The sequence below is a fragment of the Scophthalmus maximus genome, chromosome 14 (assembly GCF_022379125.1).
Source record: "Scophthalmus maximus strain ysfricsl-2021 chromosome 14, ASM2237912v1, whole genome shotgun sequence".
In the NCBI taxonomy this organism is placed as follows: Eukaryota; Metazoa; Chordata; class Actinopteri; order Pleuronectiformes; family Scophthalmidae; genus Scophthalmus; species Scophthalmus maximus.
In genome coordinates this window covers 21,713,085-21,726,037 of record NC_061528.1, presented here as the reverse complement: position 1 = coordinate 21,726,037, position 12,953 = coordinate 21,713,085, and the positions used below count along the sequence as shown (strand labels likewise).

General features: G+C 45.0%; 1 protein-coding gene across 2 annotated transcripts in view; it reads right to left on the bottom strand.

The window, feature by feature from the left end:
* Positions 1 to 12,337, bottom strand: part of LOC118282935 (inactive dipeptidyl peptidase 10-like) — a 194,005-nt gene extending 181,668 nt beyond the window's left edge. Inside the window, exon 1 of one of the 2 annotated variants that reach the window (XM_035604510.2) lies at positions 12,034 to 12,337. In XM_035604510.2, coding sequence (XP_035460403.2) covers positions 12,034 to 12,093 — 60 coding nt within the window. In that variant the 5' untranslated portion in view covers positions 12,094 to 12,337. The remainder of the gene's footprint in view (positions 1 to 12,033) is intronic. The other variant, XM_035604512.2, reaches the window with a different exon arrangement.
* Positions 12,338 to 12,953: the final 616 nt, after the last annotated feature.

Here is a 12,953-nt window from a genome sequence, read left to right as displayed (position 1 = left end):
TGTGTGTTCTTGCAGCCACTCATCATGTGCGGCTCCGATCATTGCAGCTCTGCCACCGCACCGGAGCAGCGGATGGAGGAACACGCAGCCGTTCATTAATGTTCCGACACCCCCTCCCCTCCGCTGTGTTAGCGGGATGAGCCCGGGCTTCCTCCTCGGGCACATCTGTACACTTTACACATACAAATGCGCAGAGCGTGCACATAACGTCGCTCGCTCTCCCCCTCTCCAGAGTTCTCCGGCTGCCTCGGGCCACAGCGAAGGCAACGAGGAATACATTCATTTCACAGTCCAGCCTATTTTATTCAGAGAATATCCAGTCAGGGGCTGCAACATGCTCGGACCTGTTCTACATTCAGGTGCCTCGGAGCAGTGCGGGACCAGTTCTCTTGGCTGGTTATGAAACTGAAACGGCCGCGAAAGGGTTCATGGAAACTCTTTAGGTCAGATGTTAAAGGTTCCGTCTGTCGTCAGTTGTTGTCCCTCACACAACCGGTGGCTGCTTGACAGGAGGGGCAAACAGCCAGAACAGTTAGACCTGGTTCTATGTTATAGTTTCACATTGAGAGATTTAGACGTTGAAACCTGTGGTTTCTGTACCTGTCAATATGTCAGCTGTGTGTGTGTGTGTGTGGGGGGGGGGGGGGGCACTTAGCACTTCAAGGCGGTAGGTGCAGTAGATTTCAAAGCTGCTGTTACCCTGCCAGGTTTTCACACGTTTCGCTCAAAGTGCAACACCAATCAACACCCTGCTTCTCTAGCAGATGAAAAAGGGAGAGCAAAAAAATATAATAATTCCCATGCAGAGTGCCTAAAAAGAGGACGTCCTTGCTGCTGAAAGAGCTCTCTGTGAAACAGTCAAAAGAATCTCCTCGCGTTGAGCCCCTCTCTTGGACTTCGATGGAAAGCGCCATGAGGTCAAGGAGAATTCTCGGGCAAAAGCACCTACACTATTTTTTTGTTTTAGAAAATACAGCTCGACGCTGTACGCCTGCAAGTTCAAGTTCCCTGAGAAAGAATGTTTTCGATTTATGCAGAGGGAACGTTTAGCCATCAGTCACTCACAGCGAGGGACAACACAACAGGTTGTGTTGAAAACAAAAATAATCGCAAAAATCTGAAAGGATGTAAAGGTAATATAATAACACGATGGGAATGTGCAAGCAGAAAAAGGTTGAGCCATTCAAATAATAAATAAGAATAAGGACGTTTGCAGAGTAACGAACCCGAGTAGATGAGATGAACATATACATTGTGTGTGTGTGTGTGTGTGTGTGTGTATATATATATATATATATATATATATATATATATATATTTATACTTCAACATTACTTTTAACCAAATAGATTTAAAGAGCAGAGGTCTATATTTACTCACTTGGAGTTTCATACAGTTCATAAATCGTGTGACAATCACAAGACAGTCGCATTATCTCCTCTTCCTCTCCCAAAGGATGGTCCGGTGTATCCTATGCCGAAGGAGATGAGGAAAGAACGCATTGAAGCTCCTTTCCTCGGCATTTAAACGATTCAAACGGCTCTCATCGCGTCTGCCACTTAAACTTTCTTCTGGGTCGTCTTCTCAGTTATGAACCTTCCCAAGCAAAAAGCAAAAGTAGATTGGAAGACTATTCGATTGTAACCTCTGTCTGAGAGAAACCATAAACCATTAATAATAATCAGCGTAAATGGCAAATAATGAATAAATAGCTGTTATTTAAGGACTATTGAATGTATTCAATCGTGTGAGAGTCATATTATATCCTGCATCATCATCCTCCACTGATATTAAACACGCAACAACATGACTGTTTAGATATGTTGCGCATACGTTAATGTTTTCTGCAGCTCAGGTGAAAGTGTTCGTCACCAGAAGTTATTGCAGTCAGGGTCCAGTCATTTCAGTCACTAATGAATCACTTGGACGACCGTACTCTGCACAAAGAATTCAGTTTGGACAGTGATGAGTATAGTATAGTCCCCCGTGTTGGAAAACGGGTATGAAATGAGACACACTGTCATTGCTTAAAGGGGTTCAAGATGACTGCCTGTCCTCTTAGTGCGAGATAAGACAATGGGCCCAGTGTTCATACTGGTCCAAAGCCAGTTGGTAGTGCAAAAACAGTATTGCATGTTGGTGGTGTTTCTTTTTCCACCTGCACTTGTTTAGTGCTAATGTTTCTCAACTGCTGAACAAATCCTCCTCGTGCCAGTTTGGATAGAGAAGCACAACTGAGACTGATCAGGGGTTTTAGTTTAGCATGAAATCGCATATCGAGCATGCTTCTCCGTGGCTTCCAGTGTGTGGGGGTTGTTTCACCTTGAACCATTTGTGTCTGCGTCCATTTTAAAGAAAATAATGTCCAAGCGTGAAAATAAAAAGAGGTTGGATATAGGGTTGGACTGGCATGAATCTGTTTAAAAAAATTTGATATTAAGCCAATCACATACTTGGTGGCGCTAATGGGTCTCTAAGATGGATTGTCAACCACCAATAACCACTAAATGAGAAGCAGCAGGGAGACAATCGGCGGGCCGACCGAGTGATACATGGTGTTTTCAATTCCCCACAACAACCGTTCAACTTTGTCGGGCTTCAAATCCGAACTGCTGCCACAATGGTGCAGTTTTCCGGTGGCTGCTGTGGCTCAGGAGGGAATTTAGAAGGTCCACTAATCTGTGGTTTGATCCCCGGCTCCTGCCGTCCGCTTGACGAAGGTCATGTCCTCGGGCAAGACAATGGAACCCACGTCGCACCTGACGGCTGTGCTGGCAGGGTGTGAATAGGACGCGTGACAGAGAAGTGCAGTGACGGCGTTTTATCTACTCGTTGAGACCATTAAAGTGTCATATAAATGCCGTCTGTTCAGTATTCTCTGAGACTGCTGAACTGAAAAACACATTCCAACCCCCGACTCGGCTGAAATTTTGGTCTCCTTCATGTTTGCCGGCCTCGGCTCAGCAGTAAATTGTGCATGACTCGCGAGGCACAAGTATCTCGTTGTCATATTGCTTATTACTCATGCAATACAAGTTGGGTTTGGGCCCGGAAACAGAAATCGACCCAACTCCAGTCGGATATGCCATGTCAACGGTGTTTCTCCACTCATCTTTGATGGACTTCTCGGGCAATTACTGATAGATGGTTTCTGCAGAATACCACGGGGGTCACAGAGGAGATAGATGTTTCAATGTACAACAGTGTGTCCCGGAGGGATAACTTGACATTTCAGAGTTACTGTCTCAGTATCGTCTTTTTTTAATACATTGATAGAGAAAAAAATACATTTTCTACACTGGCCTGGTGAGGGGCAGAGGCACACTAAAAATTAAATGTCAAAGCATGCCTTTTAGGCCCACACTAACTTTCTGAATGAAACCTTTTTTAAATGTCTTTTACTGCCAGGAGACAGTCATTTGAGAGCCAGCGTGGCCCGGTGGCCCCACACCGGCCAACTGACCTGCAGACACAGACGTCGGCACGTGCTCATGCCCATTCCTCCGCTTCAGCTCACCCTGCACTGCCTGTGCCTTTTTACATGCTGACTTTATTCTGGCCAATAGCTAATAGTGGCTGGATCTGTTTTTCCTCTTGGAGAGATCGCTTTACACACACACACACACACACACACACACACACACACACATAGGGGTTGTAAACTTCATTGAAGTTAAAGCTACAGTGTGTAATATTAAGAAGAACGTATTCACAGACATTGAATTTATTGTCCATAACTATGAGTTCATATGTGTATAATCACCTGGAACAAATAACCAATGTTTTTTCAATGTCAACTCTGAATGAGTTAATTATAGTTACATGAGGTGGACCCGACCTCCGTGTGAGTCGCCATGTTTTCTACGTCGTGCTGTGCTGCGTTCCGGTTCCACTGCGGCTCGGGAGGTCGGAAAGAAATCACCAACCCGACTTCTGAGGTCCGAGTTTCGAGGTATTTCATGGAACGCAGCATTAAATACGGTCGCAGGTAGCGGTCCACAATACGTCGCATTCGCGTTGAATTTCCAGCTGCTGGAAACTGGAAATGGAATTAGCGGTGCGCCACCATAAAGGGTCCCACTGGGGCTTTAAAGTTAATATATGCTTAAAGAACCAGCAGATTTATATATTTACAATGTGACTCAACATTTATTTTAAGTATGTGAAATACTTTTGCCACTGAAAATCACCCAGACCAAAAACACTCCTGCCCAAAGTTTGGGCAGGAGCCTCTGGAGCCTGTTCCTCAACTTTGCTTGAGGCGCGAGTCTCAAATTCCAGCGTGCGGAATTAAAAAATGATCATCTCTGATTTTGACGCATCAATTTTTTAACCGTCCATTGTTTCCGACAACGTCAGAGGAGCAATGCTAAATCAGCGAAGGTTTTCTTGCTGACAGCCAACACTCATTAACTGTTAACATTATAGCTGTTAACCAGCAAGATTGTAAAGTACAAAATAATGAAATTTAATGACATTTAATAAATTTAATTTTTTTACATGTGCAGGCAGCAGCATAAACAATAGTCCAGGAGGATTCACACACCATCACACACCTGCAGAGTAACACAGAAGAGAGAAGCCTGTCAGATTGCATATATATATTTATATATACATGATGGATGAATCTGTACGAGTTTTTTCTTCTTTTTTTTACCAAAATAGGAAATAACTTCATGCGTTGATGAACTTGCTGAATGGCAAATGACAAACTCAGCATGAATCACTGGATTCATAAATCTTTTATTATTGTGTTGTCACACTGTATATGACAAACGTTCGCTTCGCGTTGGAAATTGTGAAATCCTGAAAAGCTTTTGGGCAGAACCGCCCCGTTAACATCTTTACATACACTTTGCTTTTCACATTTTCAGTCGACGTTAAAGTGGTCCATCACTTTTTTTGTGCTCAGTAACAAGCTCAATCTATTGCGCACTCAGGTGCAGCTACTTTACATGTGGTCTATTGGGAGCTCATTAAGCAGCAGTAATAATTCTATAAGGCCCATGAGGGGAGGTATAATATGACAGCTTATATTGCGTTGTATTTGTTTTTTTGGTCTTACAGGGACAAATAAGCATTCTCAAGTGAAAGCGCTCTTACTCAAAAGAGTGGCAGATACATATGTCTCCGACCGCAAAACAAATTAGCGACGCATCCATCACATATTCCTCGGCGCGACTTGAGAATGAGCGATATACTCGGAGGGGAGGATATATTGAGATCAGCTGGCGTAGCTCTATAATTTATAGACTCACTGACTCGAGAGCCAACGCAATCATTCTCATGAGACTGATTCGGGCTATCTATCACAGCCCGAGCAAGCCGGTCCTGAGCAGCTTTTTAAAGACTGTTTGCGTGATAGATCTTTCAGAAGCGAGGGGGGAACGCCTCACAGGTTCAATAACCTGCCGGATGAGTTGTCGAGCGTCCGGGGATGCTGACTCGCGGAGATGAGAGCTATCGGCGGCGCGTGCTGCCAGTGAGATTGCAAACAATGCTCGTCTTCCTGCCAGGGATGGGAACGCCGCGGATAAAAGTCTGAGCGTGTTTCCTGTACGTACTGTACCAATTCAAGCATAAACGAGAGTGAAATGTTTTGAGTTTCTGTATTCTGTTGATCCAGAAAATGTTTTTTTTTTCCATCCGACTTTCTCCTGTACACAGAAACACATGGCGCGTCGGACAGTAACCTCGCCGGCCTCGCTTGAACTCCTGAATTCGTGGCTAATCTGTTGGTGTTTGGCATTTCAGATTGGATGCACACAGTCTTTTCTTTTAGGATTTATACGTTTATTAAGGTTTTCACAATTTGAACATAATACAACTTAACATGAATCACAAACATTCAAATGAATCTTAACAGAGGACCGTAAAAATACATAAATGAATAGAAAATGAATAGGGAGATATTTTAAAAGAGGTGCATACAGTTTGATCATAATACATTTTTAAAAACAAAGACAATGACCAAGAAAAAAAAATCGCCAAACGTGCAATGCCAGGTTTTCTAGGTAAGAACAATCTAGGTATAATACTTATACACGAACAGGGGTCAGATCACATTATCCAAGCCTAGATATGCTATATATTGGCAATATGTTTGTCCGTCCTATCAGTGCTTCTTTAAATCATTATCTCATAAGAGGCTACTATAATCATTTCAGGAAAGCACTTTTAAAGATGGAGGAGGATGTTTAACAGCCCCTACTGATGCTTCAGATGTCGACATGACAGCAGAAATTGAAATGTAACCCTTGAGTCACGACAGAGGTGGATTGCAGCTTAGTCTCCATCAACGGTGTCCTCATTACTTATCTTTAAAATTTGGCTGGCTGTCACCTCAGCAGCTACGCAGGAACCTGTCTGATAAGGAAGCCTTTGAGCTGGATCAAAGCGCAGTCGGTGCTTAGGCGCTGAATATATCCACAGCTCTATTTTGAGTTGGTCTTCATTGACTACACGACAGACAGTCCGGTATATTTTTGCTCGCCGAGAGTCAACTGTTTTAACATCGTTTGGTGAAGAGACCTTAGAGATAAGTCTCAACGTTGAGTTAACTCAATGACTATACTTACTAAACCAGAATTAGATGAGCACTAAAGTCCCGTGTTGTTTCATTTTGTTCCTCAAAAAATGAGCCAAGAAAATGTATATAACTCATGACATTGTGCGAATTTTCACATGAAGGGAATATTGTCACTGACTAGGTGTGTGGACATTGCGGCGGTTATCATTGTTGCCTCACAACAAGTAAGTTCTTGGTTCCAAGCAACCAACCAACTGGTGTTTATAAAAGAAGAATCAGCCATGAAAAAATATGTAGCATACAGCAAAACTTGATAAATTCTAGTGCAAAACTCATGCCACTCTGTAATAATGAATACAATGTTTGACACAATGTATTCATAACGTGATTCATTCAGTGAATTACTTTCCGCCAGGGATGTTTTAAAACCCCTTTCTGTTTGTCCGTTGTTTGTCTGGTCAGCAGGATTACACTGAAATTATTGAAAGGATTTCCACGAGACTTGGTGGAACAACAAGTCATCCAATTCATATGATGAACTATGTTGTATGTGGTAAAAACGACGCGATGACAGTTCCCTAAAATAGCAAATGTACCGGTGACAGGAAGTTCGCCACGGATACTTTTCACCTCAGCTCACCAACTTTAAGAAAATTCGTTGAAATACACAAACTTGCCGGACTTACCAGGTGGAAATATTAATGGAAATATTTAAAAACAAATGAATTGCATAAATGATCATCACTGGTTGAGCTGTAACACCCTCTTTCCCCGCTCACCCTCTGCAAAGCAGAAAATGCCCCAAGAAATAATTTCAAAAAGAAATAAAAAAGAAAACATTATCTAAGCAGCTTTGCCATCAGCCATCCGTCTGTGTCAATCAATGCACCCGGCACAGCTCTGAGATAAAGTCAAATTTGACCAATTTGAAATAGCAAAAAGATTCAAGTCAATATGTGGCGGTCAGTGTTGATACAAATAGATCAATGTAGACTATAGGAAACACTGGAGGAGGAAAGTGCTACAAATCCTAAATATCACAACACATTTTATTTCCCCCTGACACAATTCATCAAGATCCCACCGGAGCTTCGGATCTGTGGTAATCAATTAGCGGCCCGGGGACCAAACCCGAGCCGCTAATGGACGATCACTGGTCTCGTCCCTGGGGGAGAAACTGTCCACAGGGGAAGCGAATTCATGCGGCAGAACGTCTGTTTTCATTAAAGACACAGTTTTTGTTTCCAGATTTCATGTCCCTTTAATTTTCAGTTCAAGGCTTTTTGTCGCTCAAGAACTTTACGAGTGATGTAACTACAGACGGCTGAGAGGCAGTGGGTGGTGGATCCAGTGGTACACTTCACGCTCAGATGTACTTCTTCCTGTCATCATGAAACGGGAACCTAAAATTGGTGTTTCAGAAAGAGAGGCTCCGTCCTTTGCACTTTCATAAATCACTGACACTCTCAACCAAACTCCCTGCCGAGATCCCCACTGTGCAATGTCAGTGCAAATCCAGCGTCACAGCTCAGCGTGAGAAATATAGCACATTATTTTACACAGCCGTGTGCTCCCGTCGCCGACACAACTCCCTGCCTCCGTGACAATGCCAAGTTTGTAGCCGCGATCTGCATGTGGGTGGACCTGACAGCGCCGCCGATGACACGAGCCTCGGGCTGCCTCCGGCCTTGTTAAAAGCCGCCAGATCCCAGCAGTAAAGACCCACGACAAATCTGGTGCCGCGTCCTAATTGGATTTCTTATCTCGGCTGGTGGCGTAAGGACACAGCTCCAATGCGAAAAGGGGGCATTTAGGAGGATAACAGAGCCGCCAAGACCTCAGCGCCAGGCGACGAGGGTCAGACGCGGAGAGATTAGTGGTTTTTTGTGCAACACAGAGGGGGTTTTGGTGTTCGTAATCCCGGCCGTGATCCCATGCTTGTTTCACTGATTCCCTGCGAGAGGTCCGGAAGCCATGTGCATCTACAGTAGATGTCCCAAAGTGCCCTGTGAATTGAACAAGCACCCCAGCTCTGGCTCCTTTTCCCAAAAAAGTAAACCTACAGGGAGTGAAATACAACAGCGCTGCACGCGGACGTTCAGAAAATGTCTTTTTTTTGGGAGCAGGCACTCCTACAACCCGTCAGGGCATGAGCCCACGGCACCCCTCCAAGCAACAGAATATGGGGCCGGATACTCTCAAGGAAGGCAATTCAAGCTCCGTGTACTGTCACCGAGAGAGAAAGCAAAGATCCAAAAAACAATTTTGGTTCTGCAGGAAAATTGTCAGGTTTTGTTTTTTGCTTTTGCTTTTGCTGAGACAATTTATCCATGTGTCAATATGTGTCAGTGCATCACGCCGTGGTGAAGTGGAGGGGCAAGAGACAAGCTCTGGCATTCCTCTGATTATTCGATTTCACCTGGGCAATACAACCTCTGTTCCCTTCCTCCTCTGCCGTTTCAAAACTAATGTCATTATAGACACATGTACTGTGTGTGTGACAAAAGACACCACCCTTTTCTTTGTGTCCTACACTGATGCCTTTCTTCTCCTTGGGTACTAAAACCAAATTGGCTGTCTTTTCTAATTACCCTCATTGATCTACATTGTTTTAAAGTAATCACAAACTCCCAGACGACCGTCCGAGTCAGTTGTGACAGATCGGGGTGATGAGCTCCTCCGTCCTGACTGACCGGGAAGCTGTGTGAAACTGTGTCTCGCAGGTGGAAACAGGGTCGGATGAATAAGACATGTCCGCACACGTGGTTGTAGTCTGTCTCGTCGCTGCGTCCTTGAGTGGAGACTCGTTAGCTACCAGGCGCCACTAACTGGGTGATGAACAGAGTTCAAACCGCAAAGTGCACCGATCCAATGTGCTGTCAACGGGCGACGAAAATAAAATACAGCAATATCCAACATTATAGATGACTGTGGAAATACACATTCTCTAAGGAAAATCGATGGACTCTCAGTGACCTTTTGACAACCACCTTTGTTCGCATTCATATCCATTCTGTGACACACTGTTTAGTCTTTGCTTTAAGACCCTGGAACACGTTTCCTTGGTCAGCTTCTTCATATAAACGGAGGGAACCAGTGCGACCCTTAGAGTTGGTTCCGAGTGAGAAGAGGTGATGTCATGTACGGTGAGTCCGTGCACCACTCAGAGTTCAGCTACTACTACCACTGACAAAATGATAAAAAATGATTAACCAGGTTGTAAAAATCAATAAGAATCTCCAGAACAACCTCCAGGTTTAACTTTGACCTGTATGGTATGGTACCACATAAACCACATAAAAAAACACAACATTTTTGGTGGGTTATTGGACTGACAACATTCTCACAATCTGACTTTTGTTTTAGTAAATTGGCCAAAGCTACGTAAAGAATAAACAAGTTCAAATAAACCAGAATTATCATTAAAATCAATTAAAATCAAGTATAGCAACATGAGTTGCTGATGTCATATTGCTGAGAGCAAAAGACTTTACAATCTGATTTTTCCATCACAGAGCATTCAATAAATTGTCAGCCCAAAACGATCGACCGAGTATTATTCTGCTGTAATTTAACTATCAGCCGAACATAGGACAGCGTTACAAATGTCAACAATTTCACAAACTCACTGGAGTACAGTGTGATAAAGTTTAGAGTTCAGCAGCGCTGCCTATTGTCTGATCGGGGGCCTGATACATGTTTTTTATTGTTTTTACCTCTGGCCTTGTGCTCACTGCTCAAACTGTTCACGACCACAAAACGCATACATAACATAGACTCCATACAAAGATGGACGACATGCCCGCTCCCCAACAGTGAAGCCAAATGATCCGGAGGTCAGAAACCTCCTCCATGTCAGCGGTTGGGACATGGACCGAACTAAAAGAAAAATCAAAGTACACGTTGACTAAAGATTTCCTTAAAATGGTTACTGTCATTTTAGGTCACTAGAGAACTGAGACTGAGTATCGTGCATCATCACGACCTCTGTACTTGTGCACCTCCAAATGAAGTGCAAGATGGCGGCGCCGGCGTCCAAGATATTTTTGGCGCCATTCTTGTACAACAGCGCGAAGTGGAGTTGTGTCGTCCATCTTTATATACATGTCTGTGGTACAAACCCATAAACTCATCTGCGGCTGCTGAGAGCTGCTCATTTACAGACTTTCAGTTTATGCTCAAATGGTATATTGTGTGGATTATCTGGCCAAAAAGCTGCGCGTCGCTCAAATCCCCCCAATAATCGATATATTTGATCCAGCATCCAGGACATATATCGAGGGAAAACAACCCTTGAACTTACAAAAACATCCCAGGGGCTTTTATGAGCATGCGCTTCTGAGATGTATGGATGGATGAAAACCTGATGCTCTGAAATACATCAGCACCACAGAGACACGTGACAGACGAAGGTGCTCGAGCACCGGGGTCACAGAGAAGGGGCCCAGCATCAGGAGCACCAAATGTTGAAAACACCACAGGAACAACCCATCTTTCGTCTTAAGTCCAACTCCCCTCACACATCCAGTCGTGTGTTCCAAATTGCACGCCTCTGGGATGGTGGGGAGGAGGGTCGATACATTTGCCCCCAAGCAAAATTTCTCTGGTGGGACATCGAGGTTGAAAAGTGAAAGTGGGCTAAAATCGATACGGCTGTTGAGTCACACACACACACACACACACACACACACAGAGGGGGGGAGAGAGAGAGAGAGAGAGGTGCACACACACACATCTCGCACTCCCTCCTCCCAGGTCTAGGTGCACTACATGTAGACAATGCGGATGCTGCTGCCGCGCAGCAGAGGACAGGCGTTACTTTGCACCACCTGTCCTCTCACCACTACTCTCACCACTACACCTCCCTGCAGCCCCCTCGCAGCCGCTCCCTCGTGCGATGTGTTCATTCTAACAACAGGTTGGAAATCAGCATGATCTCCCGAGTCTATGCGCGGCAAAGTTGAGCAACTGATGCGCCACCAGAGCCTAAATATGTTGCCTTTTGCTGGTGTTTCTGATATTTTTTTCCCCGACTGTAACCATGTGGAAGTGGTAGCTTTCTTTTTTGTTGTTGTTAAGTGAGACTCTATAATTTCTGGTCAGCCCATACCTTTAATATAATAACGAGGAGCACGACGTGATATGAATGAAATCTCGCCACTGCGCCAGTGTGCGGCTCCTCATCCAACACATTTACACACTGGCCGTCAAGAACAGGGGCTCCCTCGCTCCCTCACCCCCCCCGGAGTGACTCGGGTCACTTGTTCACCTCCGTGTGGAAATGAAACACATCCAAACAGCAGCCGCAACTTCGCAATGACGGGGGGATGCTGATGCGCACATATCCTCTCACCATCTCCAAAGCGCCGCGCGCCAATGCGCATACCCGCTCCACCGAGCTCGCAGCGAAGTTTTGAGCTGTTACAGAGCTCACACAGATACAGTCAGAGAAAAACGGGGAGCAAGTTGATCACAACGAAGCAGAATCGGTCGACAGAGCGTACCTTGATGGTCTTCGTGGACTGGCATTTGACTTGATGCGACACGGAGGCGGTCTGGTTCATCTTGGGACGCCGCGGCACAAACAGTCCTCCTGTCCGGGGTACACGGGGCAGCGGATGTTGGGGCGGGGGTGGAAACAGAGCGAGCTCCTCCTGGTTCCTCTACGGCGCGCGACGCTCGCGCTCCTCGGTCTTTGTTCGCTGTGCGTGTTGAAGCGCGCAGCCGCTCCTGACAGCTACTGTCCGTGCCGCGCGCACAGCAGCGCGCTATGCACTTGTAGGCATTGGGCACAGGACGAAGGGTGGCGATCGGTAACCAGCCGCGACCAGGATAGTAAAACTCGTGATGTGACAAGGTCAGTGTCTGTGCCCGGACAACCACCTACAAGAAACTCGGAGCAGTGGCAGATTTAAACAGGCTGCGCATGTCACATTCTTTATTTTCTTGTTAATGCCTTCACTTTGCTTCACTTATATCACTATTCAATGCGATCTGTAGACACACACACACACACACACACACACACAGATAAAACACCAGCTCATATTGATGCAGGACTGTATCAACCTGCAAGGAAGGCCCAGGGCAAAATAGACCCCCAAAGGTGTTTCCACCCTCTGCTGTGTCACGCGTTTGGCCTTTAAAGGTTACATGCATGATATTTTCCATATCAATAGAGCAGCCAACAACTACTTTTCTATGTAAAGATATGATTTAGTAGTGGCTTGCAAGGTGAAGTCACACTCCCTCTGTGTTGTCATCCGAGCTTCTCCGTTCTTTGTTTTTTTGGTCACCGCCGATGCAAGTTTGGAAATCTGTCCATTTGAAATGGTCTGTATTCACACACACATTCAAACAGCTCTTCTATATAAAAAGCTTTCTTCTATCGCACATCATTCACTCCACACTTGTGGCACAGCCG